The sequence below is a fragment of the Bactrocera tryoni genome, chromosome 1, assembly GCF_016617805.1.
Source record: "Bactrocera tryoni isolate S06 chromosome 1, CSIRO_BtryS06_freeze2, whole genome shotgun sequence".
Classification (NCBI taxonomy): domain Eukaryota; kingdom Metazoa; phylum Arthropoda; class Insecta; order Diptera; family Tephritidae; genus Bactrocera; species Bactrocera tryoni.
In genome coordinates this window covers 21,561,407-21,581,680 of record NC_052499.1, presented here as the reverse complement: position 1 = coordinate 21,581,680, position 20,274 = coordinate 21,561,407, and the positions used below count along the sequence as shown (strand labels likewise).

Here is a 20,274-nt window from a genome sequence, read left to right as displayed (position 1 = left end):
CAAAGATACGCCTTTGTTTCCACCAAACATGCCCTTGAGTTTCCCCCTTCGGTAAATGTAATTAATGAGCAACCGACAACAAATTGCATACAAATGTAAAATGCTTTATTGTATGTGCATGCGATTCAGATTAGGAAGAAAGCCACAGATTGTATGTACTCGAATACACTTGTATATATGATATTTCTTCATATGTTGGGCCGTGAATAGAAATTGGAATTCTGCCTGTTGACACTGTGTTTTCACTTCTCACAAACGTCTCCTCACAATCCCAACATGAGATAAAAACTGTCCAGTTTAGCGGAATGGCTTCAAGACATATTCCTAGATTAAGTTAGCAAGCTCCAACGATCATTAAGGTAGAATCAGTAAAAATAAAAAAAATATTAAGAGGATTTGTCAAAAAACGCAAGCAAGCAAAGCACTTCTTAAGAATATAAATTACATCGGGAAGAAATTTTCCAGAAATGTTGCTAGAAATTTCTTTGAAATTCTTGCATCATTGGAAAGAATCTTATATTAAAACAAGTAAGGAAGGGCTAAATTCGGGTGTCACCGAACATTTTATACTCTCGCATGATAAAGTGATAATCGAGATTTCATTATCCGTCATTTACATATTTTTCAAATACCGTATTTGTGTAAAGTTTTATTCCGCTATCATCATTGGTTCCTAATGTATATATTATACAGAGAAGGCATGAGATGGAATTCAAAATAGCGTTATATTGGAAGAAGGCGTGGTTGTTAACCGATTTCACCCATATTTCGTACATGTCATCAGGGTGTTAAGAAGATATTATATACCGAATTTCATTGAAATCGGTGAGTAGTTCCTGAGATATGGTTTTTGGTCCATAAGTAGGCGACGCCACACCCATTTCCAATTTTTAAAAAAAGCCTAGGTGCAGCTTCCTTCTGCCATTTCTTCCGTAAAATTTCGTGTTTCTGACGTTTTTTGTTAGTCGGTTAACGCACTTTTAGTGATTTTCAACATAACCTTTGTATGGGAGGTGGGCGTGGTTACTATCAGATTTCTTCCATTTTTGAACTGTATATGGAAATACCTGAAGGAAACGACTCTATAGAGCTTGGTTGAAATAGCTATAGTAGTTTCCGAGATATGTACAAAAAACTTAGTAGGGGGCGGGGCCACGCCCACTTTTCCAAAAAGCCCAAATATGCCCCTCCCTAATGCGATCCTCTGTGCCAAATTTCACTTTAATATCTTTATTTATGGCTTAGTTATGACACTTTATAGGTTTTCGGTTTTCGCCATTTTGTGGGCGTGGCAGTAGGCCGATTTTGCCCATCTTCGAACTTAACCTTCTTATGGAGCCAAGGACTATTTATACCAAGTTTCATCATGATATCTCAATTTTTACTCAAGTTACAGCTTGCACGGACGGACGGACGGACAGACGGACAGACAGACATCCGGATTTCGACTCTACTCGTCATCCTGATCACTTTGGTATATATAACCCTATATCTGACTCTTTTAGTTTTAGGACTTACAAACAACCGTTATGTGAACAAAACTATAACACTCTCCTTAGCAACATTGTTGCGAGAGTATAAAAAGAGTGTTAAAATTTAACAAAACTTCACTCCTACAGCTCCTACTATACATACATATGTACAAGAGAACAACATTTCATAGAGTCTGCATAGAGAGCACATACAAGTAGACCGATTTTAGACAAGATTTCATTCCAGATAATTATATCATTAAGGCTATATCCGTGTACGCTCTGTAAAGCTCCGCTAGACTTGCTTTGTTTGGAACGGAAAGTAATAATGAACTTAGGGTGTGGTTAAGCGATCGACCAGCTGTATGATACCATTCTGGTAGTCCAGTTCATCGTTTGCTTTGAAAAATGCCTCAGTTTTGGCGATCACCTCTTCATTCGACGAAAATTTCTTCCCAGCAAGCATTCTGTTGAGATCTGAGAACAGTAAACAGTCACTAGAGGACAAATCTGGAGAATACGGTGGATGAAAAATCAATTCGGAGCCAAATTCATGGATTTTTGCCATCGTTTTTACTTACTCGAGACACAGTGCATTGGCTTGTTGAAAAGTACTTTCTTTTTCTTCAAATGCAGCCATTTTTCGGCGATTTTGTTCTTCAAACGGTACAATAAAGCGATATAGTAGTCGTTGTTTATGATCCTTCCTTTTTCAAGGTAATTCACAAAAACTATTTCAAGCGCATCCCAAAAACAGACGCCATAACTTTGGAAGCCGACTGTTAAGATTTTCCACGCTTTGGAGCGTGTTCATCGTGTGCAGTCCGCTCGAATGACTGTCGATTTGACTACGGAGTGAAATTATGGAGCCATGTTTCATTCATTGTTACATATTGACACAAAAACTGGTGTTTATTACGTTTGAACATCTCCAAGCACTGCTCCGAATCATCAACTCGTCGTTGTGTTGGTCAAAAGTGTGCTCGAGCGGCACCCACTTTGCACAGAGCAGTCTCATGTACAAATATTCGTGAATGTTATAATATGCACGTTCAGTTGATATCTTTAGAGTGCCTACTATCTCAATATAATTTGATTGACTTTTTTGTTGTTTACGTCGACAACAACTTTTTTTGGGCGTCCACCGTGTTCGGTGCTCATTTCACCACGTCTATCAAATACATATACCGGAAGCTCGTCATCAAGCCAATGTTTTGCTTCAGCTGGATTTTTTCCCTCAAAAAGTAATATTTTATCAAGATACCAAATTCCATTTTATCCAGCTTTTCTGACAGCTTTCAAATTTATACACGCGGTTATTGAGGGTAACGGCTAACTAAAAATTCCATGGATTTAATTCTTGTAGCGCCATCTGTGTGTCAGGCAGAGGACTTTTCAATTGTTCTGTTACAAAATTAATTAAAATTTACACATGAGCAATACTACGGGCTAACAAATTTGAAAGTAAATACGTAGTTTAGACAAGACAAGTTAGCGACACTTTCGTCGAGTTGAAAGATATGTACGAGGTGCATTCCAAAGTAAACAGGACTTAAAAAATAAACATAACAAATGGTTTTGTCGGCAAAGTCAATTTGTTTTATTCAAAATAGTCTCCTTCTGCTTCAATACAACTTTTGCACGGTCCAAAAGCATGTCGAACGAGTGTTTTAGCTCATTGGCCGGTATGGCCGCCAGTATGCCGGTGCAAGCCTTTTGAATGGCCTCTACGTCTGCATAACGCTTTCCTTTCATGGGAAAATGTATTTTTCCGAAAAGGGAGAAGTCGCACGGTGCCATATCAGGTGAATACGGGGAGTGGTAAATGGTTAAAATGAGATTTTTGGTCAAATAATCAGTCACAAGCGTCGATCGATGAGACGGCGTTTTTGGTCGTCCGTCAATTTGTGCGGAACAAACCGTGCACAGACCTTTCGTAAGCCCAAATGTTCGATCAAAATGCGATAAATCGATGTTTTGCAGATGTTCAATTCCATTTCCATGAATTTTAATGATGATTTCGGCTGATTCTTGATGAACTCACGCCCAGTTTGGATGGAATTTCCGGTGATGACGGATTTTGATTGGCCCACATGTTGATCGTCATTTATGTCCTCACGACCATTTGGAAAACGTTGAAACCACTCGTGCACTTTGCTACGGGATAGGCAATCACCGCCATAAACTTGTTTCATCAATTGAATCGTTCCGGTAAAAGTTTTACCAATTTTAAAACAAAATTTAATGTTGACTCTTTGTTCAAAGCTCAATTTCGCACCGATAACAGAAACATACTAACACTTAAAACGCATTAACTTTACTTCCAATCAATGAATTGTCACTAGACAATCGATAAAGATAGCAGATTCTAACGCACCAGTCGACATATAGATGGCGCCACCAGGAGGCGTTAGTTTCAAGAAGGTCTGTTTTCTTTGGAAAGCTCCTTGTATGTGATTTAGAAATCTCACTGTGGTATACATTTCGAAGATTCCTTATATTTTTCTAATTCTTTACATGGAAAATTAATCACTTTAAACCACTGTTTGAGTCGCAAAAGAAACAGAACTTTTTAAATATAACTGTTTCTGGTAGCGCCACCTGTTAGTGGGTACATGAAATAAAATGTTTGATCTCTTGTTGACATTTTGTAAAAAATTTAAGGCAATTGGATAACTACAATCGATGTTATCGATCAAAAAGTGACAGCAGCTTTTGGTCATCGGTCGTAAAATGCATTTTGAACAAAAAGCAAATATTAAATTTTGTTTTAAACTTGGGAAACGTTTACTGAAACATTTCAAATGATGAAAAAAGTGTATGGTGATCAGTGCTTATCCCGTAGTAATGTGCATGAGTGGTTTAAGCGATTCCAAGAAGGTCGTGAGGACCTCTGTGACGATAAGAAAAAGCTGAAAAAAAATCGTCTTCAGAAGTCAAAAATAAAGACTATGCTGATTTGTTTTTACGATTCCGAGGGTATTGTACACCGAGAGTTCCTCCCACCTGGCCAAACGATTAATGCTGTGTTTTACATTGGTTTTGTGAAGCGACTTTTGTCACGCAATCGTCGTGCTCGACCACAAGACCGTGAGGCAGGGTCCTGGCGCTTGTTGCACGATAATGCGCCGTGTCATCGGTCGACGCTTGTCACTGATTTTTTGACAAAAAATTCCATATTAACCATTAATCACTCACTCTACTCGCCTGATCTGGCACCCTGTGATTTTTACCTATTTGGAAAACTTCATTTGCCCATGAAAGGACTCTGGTTTCAAGACATTTCAGCTATCCAAAATGCGACGACCGATATTCTCAAGAGCATTCCGATAAATGACCTTAAACACTTATTTGAAATGCTAATTGCCCGGGCTAAACGCTGTGTCGAAGCACAAGGAAACTACTTTGAATAAAAAAATATAACTTTTGAAAAATATTAATTTTTTGTTGTTTTTTTAACAGTCCTGATTCTTTTGCGACAGACCTTGTATATTAGGGTGTTTAATGGTTTTCTACAAAGCCCATATTTTAGCTTTTCTGCGAAGTCAATCCTTTACTAGAATTTAGAACCTTTCTCTATGCAAAAAAAAATTTGAACCCAATTAAATTGGGTGATAGGCTGTCTCTCGAGGTCCGCTGCAAATTAAAGCATGTTTCTAAGTAATTGCCGTGCAATTGAATGTCATTACTATACCGTTTCAGCACTTCTACGTATATATATTTTATGCGCATTCAAAGTCGTAAATTTCGGATTTGCTCTTGATCACTTCCAACCAATGTGAAGCATTCTTCGGCAGCAGAAAAATAAATTATTTGCTCTCTGTAAGTGGCTTAAGATTAACTAGACTTTTGCTCATGTCCACCGTTCCCACTGCGAGCAGCACGTGTACTCGTGCACCCCCACCAAAAGATACGGCTTTAATGACCAAAGCTTGACGTGTAACACACACTTTGGCGCTAAGTTGCGCAACGCCTTTCGCACAAAGGCCACAGACACCAAGACGAATGTGCCACAGGCAATGAATGCGCAGTAAAACAAGTATGTATGCATGAATAAGTGTTGGTGTGTGTGTGTGTGTGTGTGCATATGAACAGGCCTTTAGGTTGCTTGTGAATTTATTTCTTTGTTGGCCGTTGGAGAATAGTGAAAGTTGGAAAATTTTAATTAACTAATTTTTCTCTTTAAATGCTAAATGCCAACGTAAGTGCAATTTTAAAATGAAAATGCGATAATTATGTGCGTACAAACTGTGTTAAGCTCCGAAGTATGCCTCGAGCAGTTAATTTAGATTTGTTTGATTGCATAATAAAATGGAATTAATATTATTACCATTTTAAAGAGCACATTCGCATTCGAGAACTCGCATAAATAAATAGAAGTGGCGGAGAAATAACGGACTATTTTGAAATTCAATAATTTTTTTTAATCAAAATTTCTTTTTCCATAGAAAAATTTTGAATAATCAAAAGTGACGGACCTTTCTATCGCAAAACTGTTTTGAAGAGACATGTTAGGTTAGATTATGAGGTCGATGCTAAGAGGGATATCAATTTGACAACTTAGAAAGACCGTCCGTTGTGTTACCTAAACTCCTATAAATATAACAGATTATAAATCGATAAAAAGCTTTAAGTTCATCAAAAATTAATCGAAGAAGAAAAGACGCTTGCGATGTTTCAATCCCAATCCTGCAAAGGCTGGACAATGTGGGAGAAAGTTTCACCTCACTCCCTAGCATACAACTTTAACTACTTGCATCCGACAAGATTTTTAGCTTATTGAATGCTTATTGAACAATATTCAGTAAGAACCCCTACATTTCAAAAGATATTCTATGTTCTTCTCTAGGTTAAAAATACTTTGAAGTTGCACAGAGCGCACGCGAGGTTCACTGGATCAGTGTTAAAACACAAGATGGCAATAGAAACCCAACTTGGTCCCATTCCAATATGTGCGGTGCACGGATGCCCCCTTTTCGAAGATACAATTTTAGAGAACTCAAGTTCATCAGCGAGAGTTGATAAATTGATGAAAAGTTGCCACTTATGTGTGGTATCGTTTCATCTCTATCCGTTAATATTTTCAACACAGTTATCGACGATAACACCGAAGAAGTAGTTATTATTAATAAAAGCAATGTTTCTGTTGAGCAAAACGCAGTCCTAAGCCTTTTATAATACGACTAATGTACATATTCAAACCTGTAGAAAAGGTACTTTGGTTCCGCTTCATCGCTGAAAATGAATCCTCTGTAGTTATTGCCGTTGTAGCGTCAAACAATATTCCACAAATGTTGAGAAACTCCGCCGAAAAGACAATCCTGCGACGAGTAAAAATCAGAGTTCGCTCCACTTAAAGACATAAAGAACACATTTTGTAGATCGCTGGTAGTCTTGTATAAAAATAGAAGTATTTTTAAAAGCTTTATCCTGTTCCTATAAGCTCAGTTCCGTAAGAGACTGTAACAGAAAATTCTTATGGGAGCATCGGTAGTGAACAGTTCAAAAGTGTCCGTCTAAATTCATTTACTAAAGAGTTTTGTATTAAATGGACCAGATTCTGGTATATCGGTCATTATAATTAGCAATTTTTATAAGTCTGTAGAAGAAAGTGTGAAAAGCTAATTCGACTTTTCACAAAGGTGGATTTTATTTTGACAAACAAAAAGGAAATTGTGTAGAATGGCTATTTATTTTTTAACTCGATAAACTTAACCAAGCGATGCTCCGACTGCTTTAACCCGGTTGACGAATACGTCTTCTGAAGATTGTCGAAATTGTAGCGGTAACATCCTAAACTTGAACTTAAATTTTTGTTCAGCGAAGAACTTTTTCAAGTTTGGAAACAAATAGAAGTCGTAAGCGCCTAAAATCTGGAAAAGGCGGTAATAGTTCTTAATATAAATTGGTTTTTATGCATGTGGTTTTCAAGAAGAAATAAAGCAACAATTTCTCACAAGAGGCTGCCTTTGCTGGCTCGAATAAATTCCAGCAGAGAAATCCAATTTCCGACCACTTTCTGCTGCAATTGGGGCCGTGTGTCAGCAACAAGGCACCGCATATTCTCTTCAAAGGTATCACTCGTCACGGGCTTATCTGCGTAGACAAGCGTCTTTACATAACACCACAAAACATATTCCACCAGTGTTAAATCGCACCAACTTAGAGAACACGTAATGGGCCCACAATGCGTGAAAAAGGGGACTATCCAAAACTTTCCTGTAATAGGTTGGCTGTATGACATATAGCGTCTTTTTGGAATCAAAGCTCGTCCAACATCTTCCAACTCATGCAGGAAAAAGTCATTAATCATGGCTCTCTCGTTCTCAATTGATCGTAACATTATGGCCGGCATTATTCTTGAAGAAATATGCCCATAGAGCACACCAAACAGCGATTATTTGAGATGGTCAACGATCCTGATTTTCACAAGAAAATTTGTTTAGCAATAAAGCTCATTTTTGTGTGAATAGGTATGTTAATAAACAAAATTGTCTCATTTGAAGTAATGATAATCCACAAGCCATTGTTGAGACGCCGTTACATCCTCAAATAATCGCTGTTTGGGGCCCATTCACGGAACGTGCGATGCGCTTGATGGTCATTCGGCTTTGATTGTTATACGTGTTGTATTTGTAAGCCTGCAGAGCAAGATTATCCCGTGGATGAGCATAACTCCAATTGTGGGGCGATTGCGGATAGACTCATTCAACAATAGCGTACTGAAGGGCCTCTCTGAGAACACACATTATCTCCTGGAGTGAACGTGGTGCGAAACCGATCCATGCAGTAAGTCTGTTCATTCTGAAATGGCAAATCAATAAAATTAAAATGAATTAACAGCTTTAAAAAAGACATACTCCTAAAAGGAATGCGTCATTGGAAACCAGGTGCTTTGTTATGATGAAATAACGCTTCCTTCTTCGGCATAGGATACTGATTTTTGTGCGATTCGTTATCAAATCGGACCAATGATTTAGCATAGTAGAGCTCTGTGACACATATGCTCTTCTCCAAGTAGTCAATGTCGCACCTTGTGGATTTTAGTTAATAAAACGTTAATCATGTTCCTCATATGACCAGTTCCTCGAGTGAAATCCACTGTTTCGACAGTTTCTAAATGCTGATGTTTAACATTGGATCGATATTTCGTCGCCAATAATTGTGAAACGCTGCAAAAACTATTTTCTACACTACGACGATTCCTTATCGTCTCACTGTTGCGTTTGTTTTCCGGAGTGAGTAAACGAGGCACCGAAAGCGTCGTTCTTTTTTTCATGACCAAAATTTCATGCAAGACACGACCCACGGGCATGCCTACTGTATCAATATCCATTTGCGGATCGCCTAGGGGTAACTGATCAAACACAGAGCTGCAACCATGCTTGTTGTATTAATTTTTGACGGTCGCTATCGAAAGAAAAGAGCCTCGTGTACAGACTCACAGCGCTCTTTGACTCTACTGCGTGAACTCGTTTCCAAAAAAAAAGAAGAAAAATCTATCGATACAAGATGACGCCCACTTTTAGACGGGATCGAAATCAAATTTCAATTCGGCTCAAATTTTAACATTCTTCGCTAATAGTGCAATATAATTTAGCGTTAGTGGCATCAGGAGGCGACAGCTCGGTATGTATCGGAACTTATTCGTATTGCTTTCATCATTTTTCTATTTATTTAAAGTAATTTCATTTCAAAATCCATAAATAATTTATTACATTTTCTCATAAAATTATACAATTGTATATTTACGCCAAAATGTATGCTAATAAACAAATACATATATGTCATATTTCTCGAAATATAGAACCATAAAAGCAACTTCATAAAACAAATCAAGCCAACATACCTACATTTGTATGCACAAACAAACATAGACCATTAGCATTGTTTATTTTCAATCAATTTGGCTTTTAACATGCAGCAAATTAATTTGTCATTTCGCCGAAGGCATAAAACTCACACAAATACAAACATATAGAAATTGAATTTTTTTAAATTCGATAACAATAACAACAAGAAAAAATGCCCACTGACCTTCAAACAATTGCACATTCACTGATTACCCGCAAAAAATAAACAACAACAACAACGCGCACATACATTTACATTTATGCCATTTTATTGTACTTTGCATGCTTTTCAACGCCCTTAAATAGGCTATAGCTTTTTTGTTGTCTAAAAAACCATTTGCTGTTGTTTAATTTTTGCCTTCGTATGTGTGCATAAATAATTGTGTTGATTTATCACATCACGCTTGTGATGAAAATAGTGAAAATTAATTTTGTTTTTCAAAAAATAACAAATTTATTGCAATTCTTATTTACACGCAATCAAACAGTTGTGTGAACAATTTATTTCATTGCACTCGTGTATCCTCAAACATCATCGGTGTACGGCGATATGCTGTCGAAGCTCAGGGGACAATGGCTGTGTAAAATTTGTTTGCAATTTTCCAGGCGTAGATAGGAGAAGTGGCGTTTGTCATGGTCATGCAGGCTGTAAATATTAAATTTTAAATAAAAAATTATTTACACTTTAAACAAAATATAATATATAATAAATATATAAATTAAATAAATATTAGTACTATAAGTATATAATAAAACTGGAAAATATGTACACATCAGCTGCACGGAAGCAATAATACCCTTCACAGACGCATTTTTCATAGCATAAGGGGTATAAAAAGATCTTTAACTGGATAATTTTTGTGTGGCAGATGTATGCTATAGTAGTCCGATCAATATATTCGTAGATTATAATGTTGCCGTGGACAATAGTCCATGCTAAATTTCGTAGGTATCTTGTCAAATAAAATAGATTTCCTTAAAAGGACTTGGCTTTCACTTATTATTATGTATTGCAGCTATCTCTTACGGTGTTTTGATGTCGGCGATTCTGAGTAAAGAGTATTTTCTTACGAAAAAAAACGTTTATGTGTGCTGTTTTCACTTTGGGAGGTCAATTATTATATTTCACATGTTATAGGTTCAATGACCGTTTGGTTTACAGTTAATGAGGTCAAGAATCCTTTCTTTTACTTTTAAGCAAGTAAAAACCCTTCCTTTACATTTAGCCAATACAACCACCTCTTTTTACTTTTAGTCAAGTCAACAACCTTTATTTACATTTGTTTACACTTTACGGGGCCTATGGCCCTTTTGCTATTTTATGGGTCAATGGTATTTTTGTTTACTCTTTAAGAGGTCAATGATGCTTTTGTTTATATTTTATGTGGTCAACGACCTTTAGCCAACCTTCGTTTTCTTTTAGCCAAGTCAACAAACTTCGTTTACATTTAGGTCAATGATCCTTTCCTATATTTTTAACGAGGTCAATGACGTGTTTGCTCACATTTTGATGGATCAGTAATCCCTTTGTTTATATTTTATGGGGTCAACAACCCTTTTGTTTACCTTTAGCCAAGTAAACAACCTCACAGCTAAATCAACGACCGTTTTGTTTATACAATATTTAATGGGATTTAATCAGGATTATTTATATATACACTGTACATATGGGTCTCCGACTTTTTTTTCCGGGCGTACAAACTTAGTGGAAATTTAATATAACTACCTTTAGTTAAATCTTATTTTGCTCTCTTAAAATTGAATGTAGTACCTCAACCCTCTCGAGTTCTGTGTAGTCTGTTAAAATCCAAAAATAATAGAAAATAATGTAGAGGCGTTAAAACACACGATCTTGGGTACCCTTTGACTGGACCAATTTTCGAAATTAACGAGTCGGCATACTTTGCACACAATGTGTCTATGTATAGACGTGAAACATGAAGCGGCGTACCTTTTTGTTGGAAATAGAGATCGTTCGAGTTGATTTCATCTAAAAGAAAACGATCGACATCATGTTATATCGCTCGCTATTGATGGTAACGGCATTCTCTGCCTAATTTCGAAGGAGTAAAGAACTTATGATCCCGCAATACTACAAATGTCAGTAAATTGTCAAATTTTTGGAAATGCAATTGTGTTTCCTGAACTATGTGAGAATACACTACATTAGTGACCCCGGAAATGAGCCTAATTTGAGAACATAATTTTTCAATGAATGTTTTTTCAACGTTTTGTTTTTCAGAAGGTGAATTTGTAATATTGGAGAATTTCCAAGCGTTGTAACAAAGTAAAACGTGACAAGATGAAATGAAAAACAACAATCAATGGGTCTACGAGCCGTTAAAATAACGCCCTCCCTATTGGTGTATAAAACCCTCTGTTTGCTGAGGTAGACACACGTTGTTGAGCTGATTAACCACTCTTTGGCAATTGACGACCGACAAAATGTTTGACCATTATGCGGTTAAAAGCCTTACATATAGGGTACGATGGGCCTTGCTACGAGCAATTGGTACAAAAGATCTTAGGATATCTCTACTCTACTCCCGAAAGTTTTTGCAGGTTCTGAAATACTGGTTGCTTGCCAGCGATCAGTGAGCACACGCAAAGCTCGGCCGTCTGGCGTTAAATCGAAGAAAGACTATGGAGTTAAGTTATTGATAGTGTGAGAACCGGAAGAAGATTACCTTTTCCTACACTCTATACTACTTATCAACTTCACATTTCCCAGTAAAGAAACAGCCGTAAAGTTCGGAAAATGAAATATGGAACCAAAGTTCTGATATAGGATGCAGGAGTAAGTTACTAATGGAGTGTTTTTTTTTTTTTCGTTTGTCGAAAGACTTCACAAGTATAGTATAGAAACAGACGAGAAATATTGGAATGAAGTTGTGAACTCGAATTCTTTGGGATGAAATTCGAATACAGGTATAAGCCACGTTTGGAAAACTAATCTGTGAGTAGGTTTCGGTTACGATATTCAACATATTCCTCTGTGGTTACTGTTGCACAAATCGAGCTAAGTGCGATTTTACAGATATTCGACTTTGATATCGGACTATAAAACCGCTTTCAACAGCTAAATAAGAGGTTCCCATTATATCTAACATATTCGTAAATGCGTCCTACTGAACATCCAAATGGAGATCTACAAAATGATTTTGGATGACCGCAATGTGAAATCGATCGAGGCAGCTTTTAACTCTAAAGATCTTACGGAAACATGTTGGACAGACTGTTGAGGAATCTTTAAGGATCTGAAAGCTCTTTGATTAGCGACAGCCACCCGTGCTCACTACTAACCACCGTTGTTAAAACTACACAAATTCTGATTCTAATTGTTTTCACAACTACCGTTATCGCCGATATGAAGAACAAGTATTAGCCAGACTTTGACTGATCTCGAACTAAGATGCCTCCTTCAACGGCTGAAAAATGTCTTCCCGTTACCGCTGAAATATTCCTAAGTGCATCCCAAAGAACATCCAAATGATGATCCAAAAATTTATTTTGGTTGACCGTAAAGTGAGCTCGGTCAAGACCGCTGATATGCGGAAACATGTTGGACAACTTGTTGATGAATATTTCGGGATGCGAAAGCCGGCGTTACACGTGCTTAAGGTCGATGGTGAATCACCGTGTCACAAGCAAATGAGGACGTTGGAATAATTGGGGTTTGAATTCGTGTTACATCTGACGTATCCTCCGGAGTTGGTCAGGCCTCAAGAGATTTTCGTTGCAAAGAGTTTATCGACAGTGAAGAGGTAATCGCTGAGGTTTAAGCCTCTTTTGAAAAAACCGTTCGTACTACAGAAATGGTATCGATAAGTCATAAGATCGCTTTATTCGGTCTATCGACTACCAAAAAGTTATTGAAATAAATCAACTAAGTTGTATGCCATGAAATTTATTTCAAATTTTCCTAATTAGCCAATGTAAAGCCAGTCTCTATTAAATGTTTAATTACCCTTACAACACACTTCCTGAACTACGAGGCAGAAACATTGCCACTGGGATTCATTACAATTGGCAATGTCACCACAATTACAATAACAACAACATGTACAACCTTGAAATGAAGAATGCAAAACAACAATACATATATTCTGAGCGAATTAACAAAAAAACAAAACAAAACAAAATACGCCAGACATCGAAAAGCCATCAACGTCGTTGGACGCACACACTGCACAGTCGGTTAACAATTTGCATTACATGGCATGGCATTGCATGGCATAACACAGCGCGGCACTGTCAAATATTGCAGTCTCTCGTTCAATTGTATTGTTGTTGCACTCGTTGTGAGTAAGTTGAGTGTCTGCCGAATTTAAAAGCGCATCCTCTTAGCAACACATTTTAACCGAATGGCATTATGTGCTTTACGCTCGTTCGGCTTTTTTGTCCTTGCCATGTTGCGCTGTCATTAAATTAAAATAAATTGGTTTAAATTGAAAATAAAGCGTTGCACAAAAATTCACTTTATGTAACTTAACATTTTACGATGCCAACGAGTTCGCGAAATGTTGATTGTAGGAGAATTTCGTTGTGTCTCTGTGCTCACACTTGGCAGTCGCTGGGAGCATAAACGTATACTCGCTCGCATAGGGTAGCGTGAGTGGGTGCATTTGCATGTAAAGGGTGAATTTTTAAGGGTAAGTATATTCTAATTCAATATTTATTATTTATTTGCTATTTCTGTTATAATTTTACAATTTCACATAATTTGCTTAAGGAGTTACATGGGTTAACGGGTTAAAAAAGTTTTCTTTATTGTCTAATTAAATTTCACAATACCTTTAAAATATTTTCCTACATTTTCAAGTTGATCCGAGTAATAGTTTCGGAGCTACAGCGTTGAGAACTTGTGCGCTCGAGGCTAAGTGCGCCGTCTTTAACGCGTTTTTCTCGAAACTGTGTTTTTGAAGCCGGTTGGCAAGATTTAACGCGAACTACTCAACCGATTTTCTTGAAATTTTACACAGGTCTTTGCGATACAATTCTTAAGGTCAAGAAATTTTCATCAAAATTTTAATTTTTTGTAAAAATGGCTAGCAAAAATCCAATTTTCAGCTTTTTTTCGTCCAAGCTCTAAGCTAAGATTTTAAAACACGTATTTTTTTCACTTTAGAGGTTCCTGTAAGGAGTTTTCCTGCGAGCGCATCTTTTTTCCGAGAGGTCAACGGAAATGGCGTCGCAATGGCCGAGTTTAAAATATTTTTTTTTCCAAAAATTTTAGAATTTCTTTGTCAATAGCGTATTTTTGTAAAAATAAAAAATTCTAGTAATATATTTAATTTTTGATATGAGTAAAAATTGTTGAAAAAGGCTGGTTTTCACCCATGCAACCCCTTAATACACTAAGAATGCCGTTTTCCACTTTCTCTGTGAATGCCCAGCTCTAACACAAACTAGACACAGAATACTTGGAGCCCATAAGATATCAAACCTTGAATAACTGTCCACAAAAAGCATGACAACGATAAGTAGTTTAGTTAAGAGCACCGAATGGTTTGAGAGCAACGATGAAACTAGATACCAAGTTTATAAAGGTTCTACGATATCAACACTCCTACCTACCTACCTAGGGCTGGAGAAGGTTTCAGACTTGGCTGTAATCAGTCTCAACTAAGAATTTGACGAGCTTTCTTCTCGTTTTCTAATTTGCGGAAATTTGCCGTTTTCTCGACAGGATTCGGTCAATCGAAATTTCGTTCTAAAAAATAAAACGTTTTCAGGCTTGTTCCACAACTCTGCCGGAATCAGTAAGCACTTAAACGTTGTTAAGCTGTGGAACCAAAAATGTCAGTCTTAATTTGGCCGATAACGTTAGTTCCTTCTACAGTTCTACAAAAGTATGGACCAATATTGCCTCGATTGTGCAAATCACACCCAGGACTAACTTTTTTTTGACATAGAAAAGCCTTAAGGGTGTGTGCAGGATTATTCACACTCTGAATGTGACACTTTAAATATTTTACGTGCTCGTGACGTGCACGAAATGCTCTGTAAGCTTGTCGCAGGTAACCCGACAGTTGAAAATAAAAATCCTTAATTTTCAAATATTGTTCCAGAGTAAGATCTGATGACACTACTCAGCAAATCTGAAGGAAAAATTTGCTACTGAAGTGCTAAAAAGTCTGTGAGGTGCCTTGACTATGAATTTGAGTTCGAGAATTTTCCATTATGTACAGCTATTTTTGTCATTTAAATAAATGGTGATGCTTTAGCCCCATACACCTTTTTATTACAGAAATTTTTGCCAGCATTTTCTGTTTCAGCCACAAAAAATTATCAAGAAACAGCTTCCAACACCACAGTCGCAAAATGGCTCTAAACCAGTGTAATTTGTCATAATATATACTATATGTTTAAATATGTGTTCAGTTTGACAGTTTACGAGACTAAAATCTCCTCCTCCTCTTAAACCAGCACCCTTTATAGGTGTCTATATACATATGTATATATTAGAGCGGGTAATTCTGAACAATTTTGTCCGAGAGGCTAGGTATATTTTAAATTTCAGTCGGATAACTCAAAAACGGACCAAGAAATGTTTATAAACCCTAAAAATTAAACTTAACTTAACTTAAAACTGTTCAGAATTCCCACAAACCCGTTTCTTTTGTTTTTCTCTTGGCTCCCTATAAATCAATCCTCTTTAGTACGCATACCATACATACATAAATACCTTTGCAGTTCAAGTTGCTCAGAGTACTCATAAAAACCATACAAACCACGTCCAGTATGGCCATCAACATCAACTGATGATCAACGTATCAATAAAGTAAAGGAACTGGTGCTTGAAAATCGACGATTAACAGTAAGAGATCTTACTGGTATCATTGGAATATCGGAAGGATCAGTGAAGGTTAAAAGATCATTTGGGTCTAAGCACGGTTGGCTTAGACCCAAATGATCTCTGGATCACTGGCGATTAGTCCTGGATCTACTTGTATGTATAAACACCCCGGAAACAGACGACCAATCGAATATTGAATATCGTGACAAAGGTGAGTCGAAGCCGAAAAACCACGTCAAAGCAAGTATATGTTTACAATTTTCTTCGATTATTGAAGTGTAGTGTACTCCAAATTTCTTCCGACCGGCCAAAACCGTCAAAAAGGAATATTATTTGAGTGGTATGTCTCCTCTGCGCGAAGCTATTCGTAAAAGGAGACTGGAATTATGGGCTGACAACTCTTGGCTGTTCGCCAGATTTAGCTCGGTGTGACTTCTGGCTATCCAGCAAACTCAAGCAACCGCTCCTACCCAATAGTCGTGTTTTCATAGCCCTACTGAAAGATAATGATTGAAATTTTATAACTAGTTTTTACAAGTCTCCTTAAAGGAAATAATTTAGACCTTTTAACATTAAAAAAATCGCAACACACTTTCGTAAGCCACTATTCTTCATGTGTATACTAATATTTAGAACATGAATTGTTAAAAAAAGCTTGGCCAAATTTTCAGTGTCAATTTCTTTATTGCAATTCGTAAATTTACCGTCGTATTTCAGCTGAACTTCAAACATTTTCTGAAAGAGTAATTAACTTATTTAAAGAGCGTTAAGTGCTCTTTCAATTTATATGACAATTTTTAATGGTAAAAATGCCTATGAAAGTGAGAGACTTAACGCTAATTGCACTGTAAAGCTTTAACTTTATGACCTCAGCACACTTTGGATGTCAGATTAAGTATTTCAGCAAATGAAAAACAATTATCTAAACAATACTTAAGCGCTTAGAGACAGTTCATTCGCTAATGAATTCAAAAAAATTACTTGAAAGTATTTGACTAACTTTATGATATATGTAACTGATACTATATACAACAGAAAGTCAACAGCAAAGAGATACTCATATTCGGTATGAGAGAACTAAAGGAATGTATAAATTAATTTCGACAAGTTTTATGAGTCAGAGTTATCACATTTCAAGTGCAATATATACCATATACTACAAAATTGTTTAATCATTTCAGATGATAATTACCGCAAGACTTATTTTAATATCATTTTTGATCCATCGAAAAGGCTAACTTCAACTGATCCCAATTCGTCAAATTAAAAACCCTCGCACGAATCGAATTTTCCATAAAGAAATAAGAATCTACAATCAATTTACTTACGTAAAAATCAGCTTCAGCATTTTAAACAGCATACCGCCACTAATGTTTGAGTCCACATCCAAAACTGCTGTACAGTATGACTTCAACACGCATGCGCGTCCATCCAAGCCATGTCTAAGCACCCAAAAAAATTCAAATAATCAAATAAAAATCGTATAATTCAAGATTTATCCGAATATGCAAACCCATTTAGGACATCCTCGAGTGAGTGTAGCACATCGCGTTTAAAGTATTTACGGCGTGACTCATCAGGACCGGGAAAGGGAAAATTAACACGAAATCCATAACCATAAGCCCAAAGAGTATTGACGTTTAAGATATTATTTTTGCCATTTGTGCGCCACTTGATATAGGAAATTGTGAAAATAAAGTGAATAAAAATGTATTAAAAAACATTAGTAATTATAGATACTCGTAAGTAGTAAGATATATCTTATAATAAGCTATCGGAGGAGCCATGTTTAGAAGTTCGCGCAAGTGAACTATGTCCGAAGTTGTTACGGCTATGTAAACTGACGTTGAGCAAAACCAAAAGCTCCTCAGGATAGGAAAGGGCCTCAACCAAAAGAGATTTCAGACAAGGCGACTCCCTATCGTGCGACTTCTTCAATCTACTACCGATGAAAATAATTCGAGCTCGAACAAAGATTAAAATCTACAAGTCCCTACGGATGTGAAGGTATGGGTGTTAAGAGTGTTCGATGGAAAGGTTTGTGGTCTTCGCTTTTACAAAGGTAAATATCGTATTCGATGGAACGATGAGCTGTACGAGTTATACGCCGATTTAGTACAACGAATTAAAAGACAGCGGCTGCGCTGGCTGGGTCATGTCGTCCATATGGATAAAAACACACCAGCTCTGAAAGTGTTGTCACAGTACCGGCCGAGAGAAGCAGAGGAAGAGGAAGACCTCTACACCATTGGAGAGATGGAGGAAGCAGCGAAAGAAGAAGACCTTCACTCCGGTGGAGAGATCAGGTGGAGAAGGACCCGGCTGCACTTGGAATCTCGAATTGGCACCAATTTGTGAAAACAAAAGAACCGGCGGGGTGCTTTTAACTCGGCTATAACCGCGTAAGCGGTGTCTACGCCATCAAATAAGAAGAAGAAGAATATGATATCAACAATAAATAAAATATAGTTTAAGCATGTAGTTATACTTGGAAGAAAAATATCATGTAAAGATATATGACCGCCTTGTGTGGAGACCTCGATAAAAGCTAAATATAGGGAGATCGAGTTTACCATCCAATCAAATTTGGATCGATTTAAATTGCACGCCTAATCTTCTTAGATTTTGCTAAAACGAAATCGAATAGAGATCGCCAAAGAGATGCTTGACAACATACCTCAGGACCTTACATTCATCAAACGAGATGCGAATTTTGAATTAAAATACGTGAGAACCTAGTTTTTTTTTTTGTCAGTCGGGTCAAATTTCACGGGATGGTAAGCATATAGATTTGAGTGAGACTATCACCAAATACAGCTTCAGACTGATGGGAAGACCTGACCAGTTACTCTTTTAACTGCTAATTAAATGAAGTTTAAAATGATAATACCTTCTCCATATTAAAAAACAGACTTGTGTCGACTAAGCAGATATTATAAAAATATATATATTCTTAGTCACCTAATTACTTACCGAAACACGTGAACCCTTGGCAAATTCCAAGTATCTTTTGCCACGCCGTAGAATACGCTCACCATCTGAGTTCTTTAGCAATCCTCTGTTCTCAGCAACTGCGGCAATCGCTCTCTGATGGCGCGGCAGCTTTCTGTATGAACTCGGCGGAGCATCTGTGAAAATCACTTCGTTGTGATCATCACTAGTGTTCTCACTGATATTATTGCTCTCGCTAGAGTCAACCACAGTTTCCCAATTAGAGCTATTGCTTATGATAACAACACTGTCTAAGAGATTGTTGTTATCGTTCATGTTATGAATTTCACTGTTATTTAAAGCGAACGCATCATTATTGTTTGTTTGACGATTTATTAGCTCATTCTGACTGCTTCTTCGAATGTCGATTGATTCTTCACTCTGCTTTTTGCTGCAGCTTATGCCGCCTACTGCTATAAATAAAAGAAAGACAAAGGTTTGCAAACGCATCATGGACTCTTCTTTTTTAGGCGGCATCGTCGTGTTGGAACACCGCTTCTTTGAAGTTGGATTTAAATCGAGCTGCAAAAAAGAAATACTTGAACTTAATAATACTGTACAGAGTGACAATATTAGTGCTGAGCTTAGAAATAACATCAAGCGACCTCATCATCAGACACGTTTGGGGGTCTTGGGCCGTATCGCTGGCAACTGCAAAGCTCATGAGCTAGTCAGAGAGGCACCCCTGCTCGCATCGAAATGGTACCGAGTTGGATCTCCATTGGTGTCTTGTTTCTAGCATTAAACTAATGGATGGATCCATTATGGTCAACAAAACCTATGTTGAGACCCGGCATTCATTTTTGGATAATATTCAACTGAATAGACCACATCCAGCACGCAATGAAGAAAATATAGCAACCGTAGCTGGGGGTGTCACGAGGACTGTGGTGAGTCGATTCGGCGTCGTTCGCAGCAACTCGAACTGACGCATGGAATGACTTGGTACATTAAACATCGAGATCTTAAACTGAAAGGGAACCAAGTACAGCTTGTGCTTAAACTGAAGCCGCTCGACCTTCCCAAGCGACACCTTTTCGCTTTCCAGCCAAATTTTGTTCACCGATGAGGCCCCCGATGAGGTTCGAAGAGCAATCTTAAGAGATTCAAGAGCTGTCATTTCATCCAGAAAAAACAACAGTTTGGTGTTATTTCTTCA

At 37.3% G+C, this 20,274-nt stretch overlaps 1 protein-coding gene across 1 annotated transcript; it reads right to left on the bottom strand.

Annotated features, from left to right (window-relative positions):
* Positions 1-9,850: 9,850 nt before the first annotated feature.
* Positions 9,851-19,565, bottom strand: LOC120767089. The gene is made up of 4 exons (XM_040092969.1): positions 19,098-19,565; positions 17,638-17,795; positions 17,453-17,566; positions 9,851-9,971 (listed from the first exon to the last, which is right to left on the bottom strand). Exons 1-4 carry the CDS (start codon positions 19,563-19,565, stop codon positions 9,851-9,853), a joined length of 861 nt encoding a protein of 286 aa, XP_039948903.1.
* Positions 19,566-20,274: the final 709 nt, after the last annotated feature.

What these genes read in the sequence shown, in the direction of transcription:
- LOC120767089 (XM_040092969.1), bottom strand. Translation starts at nt 19,565, where the DNA reads ATGCGTTTGCAAACCTTTGTCTTTCTTTTATTTATAGCAGTAGGCGGC. An exon ending in CTCGAGGATGTCCTAAATGG is followed by an intron (nt 17,567 to 17,637) that starts GTTTGCATATTC and finishes TTGGGTGCTTAG; the next exon opens with ACATGGCTTGGATGGACGCG. An exon ending in ATGCTGAAGCTGATTTTTAC is followed by an intron (nt 9,972 to 17,452) that starts GTAAGTAAATTG and finishes TAATATTTACAG; the next exon opens with CCTGCATGACCATGACAAAC.